General features: G+C 35.9%; 2 protein-coding genes and 3 long non-coding RNA genes across 7 annotated transcripts in view; 1 reads left to right on the top strand and 4 right to left on the bottom strand.

The window, feature by feature from the left end:
• The first annotated feature begins 881 nt into the window (after positions 1 to 881).
• Positions 882 to 3,045, top strand: LOC110017508. The gene is made up of 4 exons (XM_023955656.1): positions 882 to 989; positions 1,421 to 1,468; positions 1,624 to 1,698; positions 1,873 to 3,045. The coding sequence occupies exon 4, from the start codon at positions 1,987 to 1,989 to the stop codon at positions 2,977 to 2,979; it is 993 nt and encodes a 330-aa protein (XP_023811424.1). The 5' UTR covers positions 882 to 989; positions 1,421 to 1,468; positions 1,624 to 1,698; positions 1,873 to 1,986; the 3' UTR covers positions 2,980 to 3,045.
• A 1,645-nt stretch (positions 3,046 to 4,690) lies between these two features.
• On the bottom strand, positions 4,691 to 6,626 carry LOC111947531. The gene is made up of 3 exons (XR_002873393.1): positions 6,459 to 6,626; positions 6,178 to 6,367; positions 4,691 to 5,713 (listed from the first exon to the last, which is right to left on the bottom strand). It is a non-coding gene; the product is annotated as an uncharacterized LOC111947531 (long non-coding RNA).
• On the bottom strand, positions 6,622 to 7,751 carry LOC105354199. Its single transcript, XR_002873395.1, has 4 exons — positions 7,547 to 7,751; positions 7,163 to 7,452; positions 6,809 to 7,032; positions 6,622 to 6,659 (listed from the first exon to the last, which is right to left on the bottom strand). It is a non-coding gene; the product is annotated as an uncharacterized LOC105354199 (long non-coding RNA).
• Positions 7,752 to 7,760: 9 nt separating this feature from the next.
• Positions 7,761 to 10,561, bottom strand: LOC110017473. Its single transcript, XR_002873394.1, has 5 exons — positions 10,486 to 10,561; positions 10,008 to 10,055; positions 9,778 to 9,852; positions 8,033 to 8,773; positions 7,761 to 7,847 (listed from the first exon to the last, which is right to left on the bottom strand). It is a non-coding gene; the product is annotated as an uncharacterized LOC110017473 (long non-coding RNA).
• A 5,208-nt stretch (positions 10,562 to 15,769) lies between these two features.
• LOC101170674 (A disintegrin and metalloproteinase with thrombospondin motifs 20) overlaps positions 15,770 to 19,541 on the bottom strand; it is a 91,713-nt gene continuing 87,941 nt past the window's right edge. For 2 of the 3 annotated variants that reach the window (XM_023955653.1, XM_023955655.1), the window contains 2 exons: positions 18,656 to 18,747; positions 15,770 to 18,551 (listed from right to left, as the gene is read on the bottom strand). In XM_023955653.1, coding sequence (XP_023811421.1) covers positions 18,102 to 18,551; positions 18,656 to 18,747 — 542 coding nt within the window. In that variant the 3' untranslated portion in view covers positions 15,770 to 18,101. The remainder of the gene's footprint in view (positions 18,552 to 18,655; positions 18,748 to 19,541) is intronic. The other variant, XM_023955654.1, reaches the window with a different exon arrangement.

Here is a 19,541-nt window from a genome sequence, read left to right as displayed (position 1 = left end):
GTCACTTTTACCACATTTAGACATTTCTTTCCATTTATGCTGCATTTATATCACATTTTGTCTATATTTATCACCAATAAAAAAACAATCTGTGACTTGAGGATATGTACTTTTAGAGGTTAAAATTAAAACTAAATATTAATGATAAATAATAAATATTAATGTATATGTAAATAATAAATGTAAATGTTAAATCGAAACACATACCTAAATCCCAAACGTAAATATAAATGTTAAATGTATATGTTATATCTAAATGTAAACCTAAATGTTAAATGTAAATGTTAAATATAAATCTAAATATAAATGTAAATGTTAAAAATAAATGTTAAATATATATCTAAATGTTACATTTAAATGTAAATGTGAAATGTAAATGTTATATCTAAATATAAATATTAAATCAAAGACTAAATAGAAGTATAAATGTTAAATGTGATTATTAAATGTAAACCTAAATATTAAATGCAAATGAAAATCTAAATGTGAAATGCTAAATTTAAATGTATATCTAAATGTTAAATCTAAATGTTAAATCTAAATATTAAATGTAAATGTTAACTCTAAATGTAAATGTTAAATACAAATTTTATATCTAAATATAAATGTTAAATCTAAATATAAATATAAATATAAATGTTAAATGTAAATGTTAAATGTTAATGTTAATATTAAAAGTAAATGTAAATCCAAATGTTAAATGTTAAATGTAAATGTAAATGTTAAATATAAATGTAAATGTTAAATGTAAATGTAAATCTAAATGTTCCGCCTAAATGTTAAATATAAATGTTGACTTTAAATGTTTGGGAAATATGCTAATGTGGCCACGCCCCTCACCGAATAGAGCGGTCCTTGTTCAGACGAAAATTGAACCTTAATCATGGCAAACTCTTTGAGACCTGAGGATATTGGAAAGGGCCGTTGTTTCAGGAGTGCGAGCTGCATTGCAAGGTGTCCTGGCACCTACACCTGCTGCTGCAAATCTGGTAAGTGGAAAAGTTAAATAAAATAAAATAAAATAGTTCTATAATACTATTATGTGGAAACGGATTCTTAGCTAGCTAAACAGCTAGTCTTTCCAAGCTAGTCTTAATTTTTTTTAGCTAACAAATGGCTAACGTTATCAAGGCATCTTTTGACATTACAGTGTAATAATATAATGCTATTTTGTAACTTCCTTGACACATAATGATGAAAGATATCTCTGAGTAGGCCTGCTATGTATGTCTGTGGTATTTTTATGCCTCTTTACATCACTGAAACTCTAAATGGAAAAAAAGAAAATTGGAGGGAGGGGGGTCTTTTTTATTTATTGCTTGTCTTCTTTCTCATTACAGATCTTTCTTATTTGCTAAAATCTGCTACAATCACTTATTTTCAATGTAAACTTTCTCTGTTCCATGCTCCTACTCTACAGGTTAACACATCATCACCATCCACAAGTTCTGCCGCTTCACACAGACCGGTAAGACCGTCATCAGTTGTTTTCTTCCATTGAGTACAGTGATTACATTTTTTACAACTGTTGTTTTTTATTTTTATAGTTTAGTGTTTAACTGATTTTTAAAAAGTAACAAAACATCCATATTATTGTTCTTCTTCTACCACCGCCCACCTCAGGTCAACACTCTGCCGCCACCCATAGCATCCACAAGTTCAGCCACATCTGCAGGGGCTGGCACATCCCAGAGATTGGTAAGAACTGAATGACTTATTTACTTTTAATGAGTATAATTACAATCAATTTTGTTGTGAAAATGTACCTTTTAATATGTTTTTTTATTTGTTCGGCGAACAGATTATATTTTGTTATATGTAGAAGTAATTCACTTTGTCTGTTTTTGTCCCTTTTTTCACCTATGGTGTTAGGTTGGAACAACCCTAATTTCCAAAGAGGACATTGAAAGATTAATATTCTTGGGGACAACACTCTCAGAAACGGCATCAATCTTGGAAATATCAAGACCAACGTTGTACAAGCTTATGAGAGAGTATGGCATAAAACACCAAAAATTCAGTGACATTTCCGATCAGGAACTGGATGAAGTAATTCGTGCAATAAAATCAAATCACCCTCATGTTGGAGAGGTTATGCTCAATGGACATTTGCGTGCCAGGAACATCATAGTTCAAAGACATCGTCTCAGAGACTCAGTGCAAAGGGTTGATTTTGCTGGAGCACAGTCTAGGAGAACATCAGCAGTGCAAAGAAGAACATACTCTGTCCCCTTTCCAAACTATATATGGCACATTGACGGCAACCATAAGCTCATAAGATGGAAATTAGTCATTCATACTGCAATTGATGGGTACAGCAGATTTTTGACTTTTCTGCATTGTTCTAACAACAATCGTGCTGCAACTGTCCTGGATCTATTTAGGAAAGCTGTGAACAAGTTTGGATGGCCTATGCACATAAGAACTGATCATGGAGGGGAAAATGTTTTGATTTGGGAGGACATGAGAGTGCACAAAGGAGTAAGTTCTGTGTTGACAGGGAGCTCTGTTCATAATCAACGTGTTGAGCGATTTAATCGTGATTTGAACTGTAACTGCCGAAACGTGTATGCGCCCATTTTCTATGAGCTAGAATCCCTGAACATGCTGGATGTAGACAACCCGACTGATTTATTTTGCCTCCATTATGTATACATTCCCAGAATCAACTGCACACTTGAGGAATTTCAGGCAGCATTCAACAGTCATTCCATCTCCTCTGAGGGAAACAAAACCCCTGTTCAGCTTTTCACTCAAAACACTTGTTTTCCAATGCCGAATTCTGCAACTTGTGCTTCGGTAACTGAGAGAAGCCCAGAATCACGACAAAGCTCAGATTACCTCTTCACACCACTTACTGATCAAGACTTGCAAGAACTGTCTGCAAACGTGAACCCACTAGAAAATGATGGAAACCAAGGAAAAACACTGTATCAGAAAGTGCAAGAATTTATATATAATAAACTAGCTACTGGGTAGCACTGTTGAATGTTTTTGACATCTATGCAAGTTTACTGATATTGTGATTAAAAAAATATCACCAAATATTTGGTCTTTTATTTCCCTGCAGAGTTTTCAAAAATTCCTTATACAGACGTATCATTTTTTAACAACATACAGTGGTAGACAAAATTGTTGGTATCCTTAGTTAAAGAACAAAGGTCCACAATGCTCGCTGAAATGACTTGAAACGTTCAAAAGTAACAATAAATAAAAATTTATTGAAAATTAAATAATCAAAATCAGCCATTACTTTTGAGTTGTTGATTAACAGAATTATTAAACAAAAAAAGAAAACTAATGAATTAGGGCTGGACAAAAATGATGGTACCCATAACTTCATATTTTGTTGCACAACCTTTTGAGGCAATCACTGCAATTAAACTGTTTCTGTATTTGTCAATGAGCCTTCTGCACCTGTCCACAGGTATTCTGGCCCACTCCTCATGAGCAAACTGCTCCAGTTGTCTCAGGTTTGACGGGTGTCTTCTCTAAATGGCATGTTTCAGCTTCTTCCACAGATGTTCAATGGGATTTAGATCTGGGCTCATAGAAGGCCACTTCAGAATAGTCCAATGCTTTTCTCTTAGCCATTCTTGGGGGTTTTTGGCTGTGTTTTGGATCATTGTCCTGTTGGAAGACCCATGACCTCCGACTGAGACCAAGCTTTCTGACACTTGGCAGCACATTTCTACCCAGAATGCCTTGATAATCTGGAGATTTCATTTGACCTTGTACAACTTCAAGACACTCTGTGCCAGATGCAGCAAAGCAGCCCCAAAACAGAACTGAGCCTCCTCCATGTTTCACAGTAGGGACAGTGCTCTTTTCGTTGTATGCTTCATTTTTGAGTCTACGAACATAGAGCTGATGTGCCTTACCAAAAAGCTCCAGTTTGGTCTCATCTGTCCAAAGGACATTTTCCCAGAAGCTTTGTGGCTTGTCAACATGCATTTTTGCAAATTCCAGTCTGGTTTTTCATGATTTCCTTTCAACAGTGGTGTCCTCCTTGGTCGTCTCCCATGAAGTCCACTCTGGCTCAAACAACCACGAATGGTGTGATTTGACACTGATGTACCTTGATCTAGGAGTTCACCTTAAAGGTGAGTTTGGAGGTTGTTCTAGGTTCTTTGGATGCAGTTCCAACTATCCGTCTCCTCAATTTGTCATCAATTTTCCTCTTTCTCTTCGTCCAGGGAGGTTGACTACTGTCCTGTGGGTCTTAAACTTCTGAATAGTATGTGCCACTGTCGTCACAGGAACTTCAAGCTGCTTAGAGATGGTTTTATAGCCTTTACCTTTACGATGTTTGTCTATAATTTTGTTTCTAATGTCCTGGGACAATTCTCTCCTTGGCTTTCTGTTGTCCATGTTCAGTGTGGTACACACTTTTTTACCAAACATTAGTTTGTTTTTTTAAATAAATCTGTTAATCAACAACTCAAAAGTAATGGGTGATTTTGATGATTTAAATTTCAATACAATATAATTTATTCTTACTTTTGAACTTTTCAAGTCATTCCAGTGAGCATTGTGGAATTTCTTTCTTTAACTGAGGGGTACCAACTATTTTGTCCACCACTGCAGTTCATTGTAAGAGCAAGTCAGGGCACTAGAGGAAATACTGAAAAGAAGGACTTGGTCTACTCTAAAAGCAATGACACAACATCTAGTTTAATTGTTTGTTTAATGTTTCATCATTTGAGATTGTAATTGAAACCTTTTCCATAAAGAATGAACATCCAATAGGCTTTACATGTGAGACAACGTATGCAAACACTTTCAACACACAACCATGTTGCTCTGCTAAACAAACATCTATTGACATTTCAAAAATTAACCTATTATTTGAAATGGATCAACATGAAATAATGGGTGTACTCTCTCTGGTGTTCAGAAAATGCATACTTTTCTACAGACAATACCAATTCCTTCCCATAGAAAATAAATAAATATGTTTCCCGAACAAACAGATCCAAATCTATATTTTACCATTTTTCCTCTTTTGTAACTTTTCACATTTAACTGTTGTCTTGAGTGGCTTTACATGGAAACAGAAAAAAGAAAACCGTTCAACATTTCCTGTTTTTGTTTAATTAAATACAATTTGCTCATCAAACAGCAGAAACAGATCCTCAACAAAGACACAAGTAGCACATTTTCCTGCTTTTATGAATTAACTAAAATTATTAATAACATTTAAACATAGCAAAATTCCATACAAAGACAATTTTTTTATATTTATTAATACAACAGAAGTAAAAAAAAAACAGAAAAACATCCCTGAGGTGTTTTGGATTAATACAAATAACGTATCCATTCTTCTACATTTCTTCTCTTCTCCACTTTATTTTCCCTTCTTACTCACCTGGACCCTTTTCCCTGGAATATATTTTCATGTTTATTTAAACTGCACTAAAATTTGCTCCATTCATAAGCGCTACTAGGAAGTTATATTCAAACTCATCATTGTCAGCTAGATTTTTGGAATTTACAAAGATTTCAAGCTCATTTGAGCACGTATGAGCGACTGGAAGGTACTTGTTTTCATTATGAACAAAGCTTAACTTTGGACCTGGTTGAAATCCAACTGCTGGAACTCTGCTACTTCCAGTCACAAAGGCGAGAATATGTCCAGGATTTAAATTTCTGAGAAAGGTCTTCTCTGCTTCTGTCAGGGTTCTGCCATGAAGACATTCCTCAACTTCTCTTTCTGTCATTGTAAGATTTTATTAGAAAAAAAAAAGCAGAAAAAACAATATTCAGATTCACTTGTTCTTCAGTGCAATAAATTGTTCTTTTAATACTGCAAAACTGGTTGTCTAAAATTTCTACAAAGTTTACATTTTCAATATGACGGGTAAATGTGCTAATGAATTTTTATTTTTTAAACTCCACATTTTCCCTTACCTGAAATTTTTTAGACAAATTATTCACTTTATTTGGAACCATATAAAAAATGTTTTTCTATTGAATTGAATATAATTCCATACCTTCGTAATTTTGTATACTAAAAAGAAACATTTAAAGTTCCAAAATGATAATTAAATATGCCAGCAGTAGCTAAAATGTAATGCTTACTGAAAATCAGCATTTAAAAGAAAAAAAAATGTATAAGACTTTAGGTCTAAGTGCAAATTAGAGCAAATTGTGGCTTGTCTGCTTTATTTATTTTACCTTGAACACTATTGAGGAAATCTCTGAACTTAACCACCATCAGCTCTTCTTTTGGTCGTTTGTTGCTTCCCAGAACGGAGTAGCTGGGCTTCAGAAGGGTAGCAACCACATCTGCTGTAAGATCACTGCGAACCTTGGGCATCTCTAAAAGAACCCGAAGGGGAAGGTTCTCTTTCAGAAGTGGTAGGAGCTGTAAATACATAACATCTAGTTATTTTTATACATTTCTGATCAACTTTTACCTACAAACCATACACTAATGAACGTCAGCCTAGACTTACCTCATAACATTCCAACCCCTCAGCTAACTGATCGTAGCAGCTCTTTCGTTGTAGTAGAACATGGAAAATTATAGCATTTTTAACAAATGCATCCTTGTTGTCCATGGTAACAGGGTTTGGAAGACCTTCAATTTGGTACCTCCATGACTCACAGGATTCTATTGCTCATTGCAGATCATCATCAGTTGTTGCTTGATCAATCTTAAAATGTCAGAAGGAGAAAATATGTGTTTATGAAATGTCAATTTGTATTTTAATTGCCAACACCTTCCCTGACACTTTACGTAGAAAAATAGTTAGAAAATGAATGATAAAATTATTACAGAGTTTAACCACTTTCATATACATACTGTCTTGAGGCTGTCTCTAAGTTCCACATCGGCAACATCCTCTGGAGAAACGCGGATGTCGAACATACGCCCAGTCAGCAGGTAGTCCAAGACAACAAAGGAAAGGAGAGCAGGACATTCTCCACCTTGGACAATGATGGTAGACATCATCTGACCAATAGTGCGGTAGACTCGATTTTGGACATGTGAAACATTTAGTCTTGGAATGAAGCCATTGGGGGACTCTGCAGATCAAATAAAATATGTTCATGTCAGCTTTAAACAAACTTAATTTTATTAAACGAAAATTTTCTATGCAGTCTGTTATTAACTTCAATCTCTCATTTAACTAATGAAAAATAAAAAAGAATTCACCCTCAAATGCCCCACTTTCTTGGAAAATTGCTTTAACAAGCAAGCGAAAGAATTCTCGACGGGGACCTCCAAGATCTTCTGCATCTTCTGTGGTGTTTTCATCACTGGCAAAGGTTACATACAGCATATCGGTGCTTTCAACAAATCTTGGTCGCCGGAATTGTCGGATCGCAGATGTCCACACATTTCTTCGGCTGACAATAATTGACCTAAATCCTTCTGTAACAACCATTTCACTGTGAGCTTTTACAATTCCAGTTATTTCTTCTGTTGTCAACGTTTTAATAGACCTTGAAAAGATAAAACAGCAGATGTCATCGTTACAAAGATCTGAAAAAGGAAAATATTGTCAATAATTAAATGTAATACTGAAATAATTAAAACCTCGACTCTTGTGGAACCTGGACAGTTTCTTCTTCCAAACTGCGTCTGATGGCTTCCTCGACTGCCTCCTCTTCTTCAAAATCAAGTGGTCTTGAAAAGAGATTCAAAAAGAAGAAGAAAAAGCTAAATTGGACGAAAAAAATGTAAATGAACTGGTTTTTCTAACAAATCCAGTATAAAACATACATGAAATCAGAGAAAATAGTGCCTCCTTGTTCGGTCTCATGTTCTCGATTTCTGGCATCTGCCTCCATTGGTTCATATTGACCGTCAACATTAGATTGCTCCAATGTCTCAAGATCTAAATGGAACAGATTGAGCAGAAGACACATTATGAAATGATAGTTGGAAAAAAAAAGGATGCAAACGACACTCTGGAAATGACCAATACGTTGATCAAAATCAATCAGGTAGTGTGGGATTGCTGATGTAACATGGGGGTTGGATGGAATACAGGTTGATAAACTTAACCTTGAAACTACCCACCTCTCCTCTGAAAAGTTGGACTTTCAAAGTCACTGTCATCCGTGTCAAAAACTCTGTGCTGAATGATAAGATGTGGAAATTTTGTGTAAGAAAGCAATTTTAAAAGCATATAAATTGTAATTTAGACATAACAAGCATGACTAAATGTTCAAAGTTAATTTGTGATTGCAAAAACAATTTACAACAATAAAAAGTGTCACATGTAAAGATGATGCTGTGCTTAGTTATGTTCATATTTAAATAATTTTAACAAAAATCGCATGCAAATAGTATTACATGAAAAAGGTTTACCAGTACTATCACTATCAAGCTCACCTGTGTTGGCAATTCCATTTCAGCCATAATGTAAAGACAGGTATTTGAGCAAACAGAAGAAACTTCTTTCCCCCCCCAGGGAAAGTTGGGTGTGACATTGGGCTTCATTAATTTTTTGCACCCTTTTATTGTGCTCAAGAACTGAAAAGGGAAAACATCATGCTCGGAGATGCCAAATGATCCTCTGAAGATAGCAGAAATTTCTTCTCTGAGCTGATCTTCAGACCACTCGGTGGTAAAGGAAATTTTTCCAATTAGACCAGCTTGAGCCAAGCGACTCCTGTTTTCTCCTCTAGGTATGACGAAAACTGATTCCCTTGGAGAAAATGGCAAACATACAACGTCTTTTGTAAACGTTTTCACGTTTTTTCTTTGCTGATATCCTGATCGACCTCTTCTTGATTGAAAATATGATGGAAAAGGAACCTGTTAAGAAGAGAGGACACAAGATTTATTCTTAAAAATTAACAAAACTAGATCAAAGTTAATGGAAAATGGCGTATACTTATATAGCGCTTTCTACCCTCTTTCGAAGGCCCAAAGCGCTTTACAGTCACAGTTCCATTCACCCATGCACACACACAGTCACACACTGGTGGCGGCTCCACTGCCGAACACACTGGCGCCAACCTCCCACCAGAGGCAAGGTGGGGTTCAGCGTCTTGCCCAAGGACACTTCGACACATGGGCAAGAATCTAACCTTTAATCTTATGATCATGGGTCGACCGTCCTACACCTGCACCACGGCTGCCCAAATGGGTCAGCAGCAGTCATTACTAAGGTATAAACCAGTGGTGGGCAAACTTAGGCACGGTGGCCATATGCATCCCTAAAAACAATTAATCAAGCCTGCCAAATTGTAATTACTTATACTAATTATCCTTACTGTTTTATTTGCCCTGGTATGTAGCCATATGAATTTATTGATCTTTTTGTAGGAGCAGAAAGTTATTGGGCATTCATGTGGTGTTGGAAGATGTTTTTTTCAGACATTTGCGCATGTTTTCCAAGTCTGAAAGTTTTTTCATAATTTCTCTAATTTTGCCTTTTTCTCTGACGGACATCCACCCTTGGGTGCAATTTGCACAAACATGAGAACAAAAGCCAAAGCTTTGAAATAAAACCTGTTTTAAAGACATAAAGTTTTAATCAAGGTTAAAGCATGTTTTCGTCCATATTCTAAGTTATTTCTTTCTATTATGATACAGATTCCCAAAACACTCCACACCATCTATGGCCCACGAGTTGAAAAGTTTGCCCATCTCTAAAATATAAACTTACAGAACTCATATAAACAGGAATATATATTCGGTAACAAAATATAATCTGTTCGCCGAACAAATAAAAAAACATATTAAAAGGTACATTTTCACAACAAAATTGATTGTAATTATACTCATTAAAAGTAAATAAGTCATTCAGTTCTTACCAATCTCTGGGATGTGCCAGCCCCTGCAGATGTGGCTGAACTTGTGGATGCTATGGGTGGCGGCAGAGTGTTGACCTGAGGTGGGCGGTGGTAGAAGAAGAACAATAATATGGATGTTTTGTTACATTTTAAAAATCAGTTAAACACTAAACTATAAAAATAAAAAACAACAGTTGTAAAAAATGTAATCACTGTACTCAATGGAAGAAAACAACTGATGACGGTCTTACCGGTCTGTGTGAAGCGGCAGAACTTGTGGATGGTGATGATGTGTTAACCTGTAGAGTAGGAGCATGGAACAGAGAAAGTTTACATTGAAAATAAGTGATTGTAGCAGATTTTAGCAAATAAGAAAGATCTGTAATGAGAAAGAAGACAAGCAATAAATAAAAAAGACCCCCCTCCCTCCAATTTTCTTTTTTTCATTTAGAGTTTCAGTGATGTAAAGAGGCATAAAAATACCACAGACATACATAGCAGGCCTACTCAGAGATATCTTTCATCATTATGTGTCAAGGAAATTACAAAATAGCATTATATTATTACACTGTAATGTCAAAAGATGCCTTGATAACGTTAGCCATTTGTTAGCTAAAAAAAATTAAGACTAGCTTGGAAAGACTAGCTGTTTAGCTAGCTAAGAATCCGTTTCCACATAATAGTATTATAGAACTATTTTATTTTATTTTATTTAACTTTTCCACTTACCAGATTTGCAGCAGCAGGTGTAGGTGCCAGGACACCTTGCAATGCAGCTCGCACTCCTGAAACAACGGCCCTTTCACAGTAGCGGTTTTAGGCACGGGCCATACGGGCGATCGCCCGGGGCGGAAAAATGACGGAGGGGCGGCGCCAGCGGCTCAGCTCTTGTAAAATACTTTATGAATCACTATTGGTTTACTTATATCACAGAGTTTGTAACAGCCTGAAACCTGGCGGCGCCCCCGCCCCGCAGCTGCGCTCTCTCCTGTCTTTGAGAAGTAGACGCAAATGTGTTTGAGAAGGAGAAGGGAGGGGGCGCGGGGTGAAGAAGGAGAAGGGAGGGGGCGCGGGGTGAAGGATGCAGGCTGAGGTGAGCACGGAGCGCAAAACGCATGCGCAAACCTGGCTGGATCTTCTTCCAGGGGGGCAACGGTCGCGGGCCGCGGCTCAGTGCTTGATGAAAAAAGAAAAATAAAAATTGCGCCGCCATGTAGCGAATTGGCGCCCCTGGGTGCAGCTGCACGCGCTCCTTCTGGAAATGTATGACGAACGGGGGGGGGGGGGCTGCGGGTATAAAAAAGGTATAAAAAATCATGCTTTTTTGGTTATTTTTGTGTGAAATGCCCAAATAAAAAATGGGAAAACAAAAAAAATTCTTCACTTAGATGACAGTTGGTTTAGTCGACAGACTTGATACCTATTTCAGGACATTTATGCTAAATGCAAAAACATCTGAAATATGGAGAAAAAAGGTCAAAGCTGGTGCCCAATTTAGAAAGAAAAGAGAAGAAGAGGAGAAAAGAGACAAAGAAAAGGGTATTATCACATAGCTAGATGCACGTTTTCTAAATTCGAATGCTACCTGCCCTACAACAACAACAACGTTGCAGAGGAAAAATCTCTTGTTTGGTCTATCATGACCAAAACTGAAGTAGGCCCAAATATTGCAAATAACGTCATTTTTAAGATATTTATTCTTAAATGTTTGTTCTGCCTTAACTTGTAACATTAGTTATGATTCGTGTGTCTGTCTGCTCTGCTGTAACACAAAGTTTTTGTTGTGTTTTATTGTTGTATATTAGTTCATAATGTTAAATAAGCTGTGATGGTAGCATGCTGCTGCTGCTGCTGATGCTGCTGCTGCTGCTGCTGCTGCTGCTGATGCTGCTGCTGCTGCTGCTGCTGTAGCTATAGCTGCTGCTGCTGCTGCTGATGCTGCTGCTGCTGCTGCTGCTGCTGCTGCTGATGCTGCTGCTGCTGATGCTGCTGCTGCTGATGCTGCTGTTAGCTTTTTTAAACTCCAGTTGATCAAGTCATACCTGAGATCACCAATGTCTCAGGAGCAACTCACTAACCTGCTGTTGTTAGTATCAATCATTCAGGGGGGGAGCAGATTTCATATGATGACGTTATTGACAAGCTTGCATCAGGAAGGCCACAAAGGTTAGGTTTTAGTTAGTGTTTTCTGTTCTTAGTGCTGCAGTCACATTTATTCTAGTGTATTATTTGTGTGATTTGTAGTTTATAATATTTATTTCAGATTATTTGTGTTTATTAAATATTTCCTAACTGTATTTTCAGTTACAATAAATGGACAAAGTGACTCTATTGGGGGGGGGGCGCCAGAGGAGGGTCTCGCCCGGGGAGTAATTCAGGGTAGAACCGCCACTGCCCTTTCAATATCCTCAGGTCTCAAAGAGTTTGCCATGATTAAGGTTCAATTTTCGTCTGAACAAGGACCGCTCTATTCGGTGAGGGGCGTGGCCACATTAGCATATTTCCCAAACATTTAAAGTCAACATTTATATTTAACATTTAGGCGGAACATTTAGATTTACATTTACATTTAACATTTACATTTATATTTAACATTTACATTTACATTTAACATTTAACATTTGGATTTACATTTACTTTTAATATTAACATTAACATTTAACATTTACATTTAACATTTATATTTATATTTAGATTTAGATTTAACATTTATATTTAGATATAAAATTTGTATTTAACATTTACATTTAGAGTTAACATTTACATTTAATATTTAGATTTAACATTTAGATTTAACATTTAGATATACATTTAAATTTAGCATTTCACATTTAGATTTTCATTTGCATTTAATATTTAGGTTTACATTTAATAATCACATTTAACATTTATACTTCTATTTAGTCTTTGATTTAATATTTATATTTAGATATAACATTTACATTTCACATTTACATTTAAATGTAACATTTAGATATATATTTAACATTTATTTTTAACATTTACATTTATATTTAGATTTATATTTAACATTTACATTTAACATTTAGGTTTACATTTAGATATAACATATACATTTAACATTTATATTTACGTTTGGGATTTAGGTATGTGTTTCGATTTAACATTTACATTTATTATTTACATATACATTAATATTTATTATTTATCATTAATATTTAGTTTTAATTTTAACCTCTAAAAGTACATATCCTCAAGTCACAGATTGTTTTTTTATTGGTGATAAATATAGACAAAATGTGATATAAATGCAGCATAAATGGAAAGAAATGTCTAAATGTGGTAAAAGTGACACAAAATTTTCATGAGGTGAATTTTTACATTCGGCGCCCCATACCTCAGAGACTGTTCATGTTTTTAAAGGAAGGCTTAAGACCTACCTTTTTAATTTAGCTTTTAGTTGAATTTTAGGATTTTTAATTGTTTTATTTATTTATTTATTTTTATTTGTTTATTTTTTTTATTAGTATTATTTTTTTTTTAATTTATTATTATTATTATTTTTAAATATTTTAATAATTAATTTATTTTTCTTTTAACTAGTTTTATATGTGTTTGTAAATACATCTATTTATTTATTCTATTAATTTTTAAGTCGCTCTTACTATTTCATATGCCTATTAAGGTTTATGTAATTATTTGTTTTTTGTCTATGTTTTATATATATTTTAATTTTATTCCTTTTACATTTTATTACACTCCAGTGTTTTCCTCTGAGGGATCCTCCACATCAGTGACTGACCCTTCTCAGTGAGCGGGGTCGCTGCAGTGGGATCTCCTGGGTCTGACTCTTTTGATCGGATCTGGGGGGTTCTGTGGTAGTGTACTCCGTGAACTTGGGTTGGGGGGTCGCTGGTGTGGACATGTCCACAAACTATCGTTTTCCCACCTCAGGACAAAGCCTGGTCTCTACATTCTATCATTCTATCACTCTTCTATTTATTTATTTATTTATTTATTTATTTATTTATTGATGTGTGTGTGTGTGTGTGTGTTTTTGCGGGGGGGGGGGGGGGGGGGGGGGTTGTCGCACGGTTTGTCCTGTCATCTTGTTTTTAAATTTTATTGTATTTTATGCACAGCACTTTGAGTGACATCTGTTGTCGAAAAAGTGCTATATAAATAAAGGTTGATTTCTCTTTTGCTTAAAAAAATGTACGAAAAGTTAGCATATATGCAATAATAATAATAACAATAATAAGAGAATAATTCACTTTAAAGTTAACCAGCACAAGTCCTGGTAAACTTTTTTTCTTTAAGTAAAGCATCACTGCCAAAGCTGTATATTTGTTGCTTTCCAGTCATGCAAAAATGCTTATTCATTTATTTATTCATTTAGTTAGTTAGTTAGTTAGTTAGTTAGTTAGTTAGTTAGTTAGTTAGTTAGTTAGTTAGTTAGTTAGTTAGTTAGTTAGTTAGTTAGTTAGTTAGTTAGTTAGTTAGTTAGTTAGTTGACTAAACAAACATCATAAGGCATGCTGGCTACCTGGAAAAAATTAGCTTTTATTTTTATTTTTTTAATGACTTGGAGAACTAATTCCAAAAACAAATTTCTGTTTAATATTGATTGCAGACAGTTTGTCAACCAGATCTCTAATGGGTTCCTTAAAGAATTCAGGAATTGAAATTTGAAGGATCTTTAATCTTTTAACGGAATAAAGAAGATGCACACAAAAATATAAACTGTACTATACTTTGTAATATTTCGGTTAAATCGAAATTAAGTCAATAGTAGTCAAGTAGTCATTTTGGTGGAAAAGGATGATTCGCTGTGGCGACCCCTGATGGGAAAAGCCGAAAGAGAAAGAAGAAGTCAAGTAGTCATTTTGGTTTGCTTTCAGTTGGGGACCATTTTTGTAGTAATTTTCCGTTTCTAACACTAGAGGGCAATGTTTCCTCACAACACTTTCTTCAGGTGTTCTTTAGTCTCTGTCTGAACGTCGACTTTTCTGTGCATTTGTTACCTGTTCATTCACAAACTGCTAATGCATCCTCCACATGGCGGGAATCCTCTTTCAATACACACATGAATCATCATTGTCTTTTACGAGAGCCTGGCTGCAGGTTTTCGTTTTTCAGTGAGGTCATTGAGGAGACCTGGTTGCTGTTCTGATCAAGCAGCCCTAGGAAGGCTTTATTTATTTATTTATTTATTTATTTATTTATTTATTTATTTATTTATTTATTTATTTATTTATCCAATCCAACTGTAGCCTGAAGGATCGCAAAAAGATCTTGTAACAAAGTCTTTTTTACAAGAAAACTGCTTTTGACGGAAGTTGTTGTCATGCTTCAGGACTTGTCCATATCCTGAGATTATTGTTTGAGACACAAAGCAGCCGTTGGCAGCAAATCAAAGCAGCTCTTGAGTGAAAACAGTATCTGTTTTCATTTAATGTCCAAGACTTTTTTTCTGTGCAATGAGCCCTGTAAAAGCAGGTTGGGAGTAAACAGATTGTTTCTTTTTTCTGCTTAAGGATCTTCACATCCATTAGTTAGTTTTGTGATGTTGCAGTTTCACTTTTCAGTCCTTTTGAGGTTTTAAGATCTTATCTCATTCTCTGATTTGACATCCGAGTTTCATTCATCACAGGCTCTTCACAGTTTGTGCTGCTTCTAATCAGGAACGCATCCACGTCGACAAAAGAAAGAGCATGTTCGCTGAGTTTCTGCGACTCAGAGCTGGAACTAAGCTGAAGTCATATTGTTTGAGCTCGGCCTGCAACGCTAAATGAATCCACATGGAAGCAGTCATCACAATAACCAGCCAGCACTGACCTGCTGGCCTAACCCCATAATCTGTGAGAAACACGCGAGATTCCGCTCATAAAATTCCATTTTAACACACACTTACTGTCTTTGTAATTTAAACAGCCTATTAATGACTTAAAAAGCTCCTCTTCAATGGATGTAATTACACTTTAAGATGATTACATTTGTCTAAAAAGTTAGTGACATGCATTTATAAAATAAAAAAAGCATTACCAAGAAATATTGACAGCAAATTTTATTGTTTCTTAAAGTATTTTTACAGCATTAGTAAAAAAGCATGTAGTGATTAGTAACCGTAGCACCATGCCTCACAGGCTGCATACATACATACACGCATGAATACATACATAAATACATACTGTATGTGCATTCTTAAAAAAAAGAACATCTTTGGATAGAGCATGGCAAACAAGCACATTGTCTAAGTGCCCATTCAATAACTAGCACACCGTTTACACTTCAAGTAGTAAAAACACACATATGTCATAAGTTACAAATCTTAAAAGTTGTTATTAAAAAAAAAACTGGATTACATTTCTACACAATGAACGGCACATAGTGCAACAAGTATTTGTCAAATTTCTGATACAGACATGTCAAGTTACAATTGACAAAACACACATGATAGTCAAATGTTTTCTAGCTGCTCACTGACATTAATAACTTTCAGACACTCTTTGAATATTGCTGAGAAGAGAAAAAAAACTTCCTTATATCTATCAGTTGTAGTAGTGGTGAAAGTTACTTGTTGGTTGCTGCTAGTAGTCACGGTAATGTAGCAAACAGAACATATCTTGAAGAATAAATACAGTCAAAGAATACATAAATAATACAGTTATTATGGAGGCTTGTTAGAGGTAGGGGGTTGCAGGTACAGCAGGCCAGACTGAGGATGTGAGGTAAAAAAATCATCCCAGGTACTTAGTCACAGTGTATAAAAAAGGAGAACTGAACCACCTGTGGCCATCACAAATGCAATAGGAGAATATATTTACAAGAAATTTAGCGGCTGTATGGCTCAGTTATGTGTAGGACTGGCATGTGGGAAACCAGGGTTTATTTCCAAGGGGGCGCAATGGGCTTAATCCAGTTTGGGTCCTTAGGCAAGACCATTCACACTACTGCCTAACTGTTGACCCACAAGGGGCGTATCCCTGTGCTGGTCCCCAGCCCGGACAAAATACAGGGTTGTGTTAGGAAGGGCATCCAGCGTAAATATCTCTGCCAAAACCAGAGCAGTGGTGACCCCTAATGTAATAAATCCTGAAAGGTGAACAACAAATATATGAGAACTTTATTATAATGAGCTGTGAATTTGAAGTAATGATTCGAAGTTTATGAATTGGCAAGAACAGATACTAGAGAGGTTAGACATCTAGATTCGCCCCAGATCTCTTATGATATTTTAATCATTCTATTTCTGACTTACTTTGAGTAAAAGTGCTACTAAAAATAATCTGAAAACAAAAAATTGAACACTTTTCAAATAGTTTTAACTCTGGGAAACATTTGTGCATTTCCACACAGCAAAAGTGATGATCTGGTCTGTGGTCAGTGTCATGCTCTTTTTTTTCTTTTTTGTCATGCTTAGTGACTCTATATGAGAAGTAGACCAAGTGAGTGTGATGTTATCCATAGAAAATGACTCACTTCTGGTTCAAACGAAATAAAGTTAATTCAGTCTCTATTTTTTCACGATACGAACGTCGCCATGTTGGAACCAGATGTTGTCATTAAGCAGTGATTGGTCTGAGTCAACATTTCTATAGCAACAACTCTCACTAATAAAGAGTGAGCTTGTTGGACAACCGCACTGCTTTCACTTGAAACTCGGAGGTTAAAAAGGGACTAACATTTTGGTGAGTTTTACTTGAACAACTAGCATTATAAACATCATGGAAGAAAAATGAGGATTATCAAGAATGGTTCTTAATAGCGGGTTATTTCCCAAAAGAAGTCTATGGGATTTTGGCGTCTTGGTACCAGTGGTTACTTCCTGTGTCAAATGTCAGGGGGGAGGAGTCACTCTGTCCAGTTTCCATTTAGAGTCAATGGTTATTCTGTAGTTTTGTTGTTTAAGAGGAAGTTCTTTCGGCAAATAAAAGCAAAAGCAAAAAAAGGGAAATCGTTTTTCTTGATTGCAAACCTCTCAACTTCCTACACAAGGAACCTTCCTATGAAAGCAGCCAAAGAAAACTTGGTTTCATCCGCCTCCTGCACTAAATTCCACTGACCGCAATTAGAATTAAAGTTACAAAGTTATGATTTTCCCCTCATCAGTCAGACAGCAGACAAGCTAATTTCATATTATCATGAAAGCATAAGAGAGAATGTTTTTTTTTAACCATGCTGTCTCTACAACTGTCCCTTTGCATTTTTCTAAAAGATGATGTCGATTGCAACCAACAACAAAAAAAATAAACGGCAGCAACTTTTGTTCTCCTGGGCTCCTATGCAGCACTGCTGTGGGAGTAATGTATTGTTGTGTTTAGCTGCCATTTGGGAACCAGTGATGTTGGGTGTCATATGCTCCTCCACACACAAACACACGCTCAGATACTAGTCCATGTCAAGACCCAACAAATGGCTCTTGGATGTTTCTGGCTTTCTGTTGTCCACATGGATTTGTGGCGTCTTGGCCTGGCTCTCAGTGCACTTGAAGGAGTAGACCACTGTGCGCCTGGGGAATGCACTTCCCACAGAAACCACCGCAGCGGCCGTAGATCCTCGTTCCGTCCTACCAACAGAAAAATGACTGAGGAAGCTGTAGGCAAAAGGGCAGCTTTTTTCATGAACTTCAGAGGACAAAAAACATAGATTTGGATGTCACTCCAAAAAAGCACAACTGTACCACCCAGGCTAGTGCAGCTATAATCCCAAACCCTGAAATCTGTTACCTCAGATCGGTGGACTTTAACAGAAACATAGTTGCCTTGAGATGTCCATTTGGTGGCTGGAGCAACTTTCAGGCCAGTCCCAGTCAGATTGATACTGAACTGGCCCTGAAAATACATTCAGTAAAGTTAGTCCAGAGATTGTTATTTCTTTAATCTGTGAGATCTGTGCTGACACATACACTGATGTATTTGCAATGTTCATGACCCACCTGTGGGCACTTAGCTGCACTATAACAATCCCCTGCTGTGGCAAAGGGCACAGGACGGCCAAGAAGAGTCTGGGAAAACTGCAGGTCTGTGACTGGTAAACAGCAAAGACACAAATCTGGAGTCACACTGTGCAGCAGCTGAAGTAAACACTCTAACAGCATCTGCTTAGAGGAGAGCAACCATCCAAAGAGCTGATGTCACCTTCTGATGTTTTAGGCACTTTGAATAGATGTTTATCTTCCAGCAAATAATATATACATTAAAGATGGAGATGCATATTTAACCAATAACAAAAAGAAAGTGATTAGGAGTTTGTGTTTACACATTTTGATGAGTTTAAATGCTTTTTTAGTATTTGCTGTATACTGGATACAGTTGTTAGATTGGCAGGGTTGAGCACCTTTACTCAGATATATTTTGTATAGCTTTTTTGTAATTCAAATCGTTGGGAATCATGATCAGAATAAAAAAACGCTGTTTAAAAAATCTCCCAGTTGTGACGCAACAACTGAAATAAGAGGAGCCAACATCTCCCTGCTCTACTCTGTTTCTGCTGCTATGTTTAAACTTCATGACTATATCACCAAGGCGAATGAAGCCTTCAACGAATTTTGGCTTAAAACTGCATATTCATAATTAAAATAACAATGGGAACAATTTTAAAATAGATAAAAAAATATAGTTGGAGTGAGACTTTAAAGGTTTAGTTGTCTCTGAAGATTTAAGCTTAAACTTCAGGCTTTCTTCAAAACAAACAAGCAAAAAAAAACTTTTTTTTTTTTTTAAGATCTAATGCAGAGTTTTAACCAAGCAGCATATAGTGACTGAAAAGACCATATCTGAGCATGTATAAAACATATGATTAGTTGAAAACATCTGTAAATA

The sequence above is a fragment of the Oryzias latipes genome, chromosome 6, assembly GCF_002234675.1.
Source record: "Oryzias latipes chromosome 6, ASM223467v1".
NCBI classification, from domain to species: Eukaryota; Metazoa; Chordata; class Actinopteri; order Beloniformes; family Adrianichthyidae; genus Oryzias; species Oryzias latipes.
Note: the sequence above shows the minus strand (reverse complement) of the source record. Positions and strands in the feature narration are given on the sequence as shown.

Excerpts from the sequence above, each read along its gene's own strand:
- LOC110017508 (XM_023955656.1), top strand. The coding sequence starts at position 1,987 with ATGAGAGAGTATGGCATAAAACACCAAAAATTCAGTGACATTTCCGAT.